The sequence below is a fragment of the Sinocyclocheilus rhinocerous genome, unplaced genomic scaffold (assembly GCF_001515625.1).
Source record: "Sinocyclocheilus rhinocerous isolate Xijiao unplaced genomic scaffold, SAMN03320098_v1.1 scaffold513, whole genome shotgun sequence".
NCBI lineage: Eukaryota > Metazoa > Chordata > Actinopteri > Cypriniformes > Cyprinidae > Sinocyclocheilus > Sinocyclocheilus rhinocerous.
In genome coordinates, this window is record NW_015656019.1 from 1044954 (window position 1) to 1049218 (window position 4265).

Sequence of the window (4265 nt, forward strand, 5' to 3'; positions counted from 1 at the left end):
TGTTTTTTTAACTTTAAACCGCATAAACACATTTCATTACACCAAATACACAAAATAATGTTCTTTTTAGCAGCATCATATGACCCCTTTAAGTAGGATGTCTTGAATAAAAACTTGAGCCTTCACAGTGAGAACTTAGGTCATGATTATTAGTTGAATTATACAGGAAAGTTTCAGTATTAAATGCCAACTGAAACGAAGTAAACAGACATGAGTGTTTGGACTCTATATGTGCGTATCATTTATTAAATCAGTCCTTTTGCAGCTCGCGTACTTATCTGGTTGGTTATGCGAGAGAAAGCCAAGGTCAGGCCAGCTGTGAGCGGTTACTTCTCTCCGTCCCTTTGGATCCTGCGCTTCTCGTGCTGGTGTTTGGTGATAACGTACTTGAAGAACTCGTAGACGGACCAGCTGATGGCAGTCGAGGGCATCTGGTATATGACCCTGGCCTGAACGCCTTTGAAGTAAGCAGGAAGGCCGCCAAGCCTGTAGACAGTCCGGAAGGCATGGCCGAGGCCCGTGATGCGTCTTCCGCTCTGGCTGATGGAATTGAGTGGCAGAGACTCCTGCGTGTTCAGCAGCGTCTTGCAAACGTCCAGTGGCGTGGTGGTAGCGGCGGCGATGGCGCCTGCCAGTGCGCCCGACACCATGTGGGAGGAGGGGTTATAATGTCTATGGGGGTTCATCAGCTCTTGCAGATACTCGTAGGTCATGAAGTGCAACGCCTGGAATGGGACGTTCATGGTGAGCTGCGTGGTGTAGCTGCGATAAAAGGCCAGCGCCCCCTCCTGCTGCCACACGCAGCGTATACAGTCCAGAACGCCACGGTATGGCGAGTTATACATCTGCATCCTCTGCTTCACCACTGAACAAGGGCGGTCGTCGCAGCCAGTCAGACAGGAAACAAAAGAGGACAGGAAGGGGAACATTAGGCAAGTGCAAGAAGTCAGGTCATGACTGAAATACAGTAGCCCCATCAAAGCAGAAATGTCCGGACATGAGTGGATCAAACGCGTCTCCAGTCTGACCTACAGTCAAGCGGTCTGCGGGGAACAGACGAGGTGAATGAGAGCAGGTGTCCATGCAAGGTCTCAGTCTGGCACCTGCGCTGAATAACCTTGAGCCTCAAGAGTGCAGAAACAGACATTGCTGTCTGAGATTGGGCCCACTGGGGAATTTCGGCTAATGCTACTGTTTCAACATTGCACAGCTGTTAATTAGAGCAAGGCCAATCTACTCCCACAAGGCTGGCTTTTGGAAAAAATTTTTTTTTTTTTTGTGATGAAATTAGCCAGGAAATTAAGATCTTTTCTGCCATCTCCTGGCTGGGAGTGCACAGTGAACTTCCAGACCAAAGGAGTCAAAGTTTGCTGGTTAGTAGGGCTGCAACAACTCCATTTGTGCATTTTTGGAAGAGTACATTGTGCAGGATGTGGAATAACATGCTATTTTTCAATAAAACAGAGAATTTAAAAGTTAAATAAAGATATAATTATTTAAATAAAATATACGGAACGATAACTATTGCAGCCCTACTAATTATTAGCATTGGTGTAATAAACATTTTTTATTTCTTAAGTAGCTGTGTAATCTGATCAAATTTAGCAAACAACAAAAGTCTTACCGTGGCACCATGGTAAAGTGATGGTATCTGATAGTACCACCATGGCACTTTGATAAATACCATGTTATATCAATATATTTCAAAGAACACCATGGTATGTGCCCAAAAACGTTATTGTCATGACAAAACAAATCCAACATATATATCCAAACAAACACAAAATAAAAACAATTACACAATAAATATACACTACTGGTCAAAGGTGTGGGGTCATTATGAGTTTTTTTGAATGTCTTTTATGCTCATCAAGAATATTGAAAAATACAGTAAATTAGTAATATTGTAAAATATATTTACAATTTAAAATAACTGCTTTCTATTTGAATATATTTTAGTGTAATTCATGCCTGTGATGGCAAAACTGAATTTTCAGCATCATTACTCGTCTTCAGTGTCACATGATCCTTCAGAAATCATTCTAATATGCTGATTTGCGGTTCAAGAAACATTTATTATTACTATCAATGTTGAAAACATTTGTGCTGCTTCATATTTTTGTGGAAACTGTGATTTTTTTTTTTTCAGAATTCTTTTGATGCATAAAAAAAAATCAAAAGAACAGCATTTATTTGAAATAGAAATCTTTTGTAATATTACAAAATGTCTTTACTGTCACTTCTGATCAATTTAATGCATCTTCACCAAATTAAATTTTTCATTTCTTTCCCAAAAAAAAAGTATGTCACCCCAAAATTTTGAATAGTAGTGAATGGTATATTATAATCTTATTTTCTTTTTTAAAGAAAGTGGAGATTAAAGCAAATATACCTTCAGCTGGATTCATTGCAGCATCGTGAAGCAATGTGGCAACACATCCAGCGGCCCCTGTAACACATACCCTCAGACATTAGCACCAAAATTAGAGCATGCACACAGAGTGGATAGTGACTGGACTCAAAATACAACAATCAGAAATACAGACGGATCAGATGACAGTCAGAGAAAAACTGTGTCCTGAACAGCCACCAAATACCCCCTATGATTCAACAGAGAGAGATTAGGGATTGACTGGATAAACTGGGGAATGTAAAATCAGGAGAAAGAGTCTTTTGTTCAGGATACTGGCATTTACTTCACTCATCGTGCCTGTTTTATGGTAAGAAGCAAAAACTGCTGCAGCTTCAATAATAATTTTCATTCCTTTTCAGGCAATTCTACTGGTAAATGGTGATATGGCAGCAGTTACTCACCACCCTTTCACTCTGACCTGGAGGAAAGAGAAAGAAAAGAGACACTACACAAAAACACCAACAATGACTTTCACTATGAGCTCTGAAGTGGAGGATAAGCCTAAATACCCATTACAGCACAATCTGACAAATACAATAAAATATAAATCCATAACACATCCATAACCCAATTTTCTATTACTCTGCACATTAGAAAAGTTAGAAAAGCTTATATTAGATTACACAGACGAACAGCAGGCCAGTTTAGCTTGCATAGTGACATTACTGTAGGTTTAGCTTTTAAGGTATTTCAACAAAGCTAGCGATGCTATTCAGTTAAATTTATCATAAAGATTTGCACTGATTTGTTTGTCAGATGTTAAATATACAACCTGAAGGTAATTCATTAAAACAAAAATAATAATTTAAGCAATTAAAAACATGGATTATTTATTGCAGTGCATTGTATGTTCAAAGATTTACTACCCACATGATCTTCTCTTTATTTATAGCTGCTCTCATGATATCAGAGACCGGCATTTTTGGCTATTTTGGGATTTGACCTCATACTAGAAGGACATTTTTAAAGAGGTAGATGTTTGAGTAATACATGATTCATACAAATAACATAGTCACTGCCAAATAGCTAGTTCCAGAATGTTGATGGCTTTAAACCACTGCTGAACTTCACTTAATTTTGATGCTGTCATTGCTACTAATATGTTAATAAAGTTGAAAAGGTCTTCTGAAAAAGCAAAAAAGAACACATTTACTGACTGCACTATGTAGAAATGTGCCGGCGAGAGAATTAGCAGTGCTGATGGGCGGGAAAACTGGTACCGTTCGCCAAATGACTGTTCGCTCCTGGATGGATGATATCACCGAGGACCTTTTTCAACCTTTCGTAACAGGCGAAGTACAGTGCGTGGGCTGGCCCCGCCCCTACAGCTGTAACATTCAGACCCCTGATTGGCCTCCAGATTCCCTCCGTCCTCACGATTCGCCACAAAGCGTCCATCACGTTACGGTAGCGGGCAGCTGGCTCTGGCTGAAGGCTCTGCATGCGCGTCTGCAACAAAGAACAATTGTTTAAACTTACAAGCCCTACTATGTAGATTAAAGTATTAGTATAAATACAGGTATTAAAAACTTTCATTAAAAATTTTCAGTTCAGATTTGTTCTTGGACTTAATGATATTTTTTTTAAAAATAAAAAATAAATAAATACATAAAAAAAAAAAATAGCATGCAGTGAATTTCTTTCATTTCAACCCATTCTGATGCTTTCAAAACTATTACAAACTATTCAATTACAACAAAACATATTTTAGACAGCTAGCAAATATTACATTGTTGATATTTGAATCAGCAGGATTTGCAAAAAAATTTTTTGCTTCATTTTTCAGCATTTTTTCATAAAAACTTATAGAAAAAAAATGTTAGAGAAGTTTACATTTGCAATAATAATAAAT

The 4265-nt window shown here is 38.4% G+C and overlaps 1 protein-coding gene across 1 annotated transcript in view; it reads right to left on the reverse strand.

Moving 5' to 3' along the window:
* Positions 1 to 170: 170 nt before the first annotated feature.
* The window catches only part of LOC107719215 (mitoferrin-2-like), a 14343-nt gene continuing 10248 nt past the window's right edge, over positions 171 to 4265 (reverse strand). Inside the window, exon 4 of the mRNA XM_016526588.1 lies at positions 171 to 865. Within this exon, the coding sequence (XP_016382074.1) occupies positions 327 to 865 (539 nt within the window). The 3' untranslated portion in view covers positions 171 to 326. The remainder of the gene's footprint in view (positions 866 to 4265) is intronic.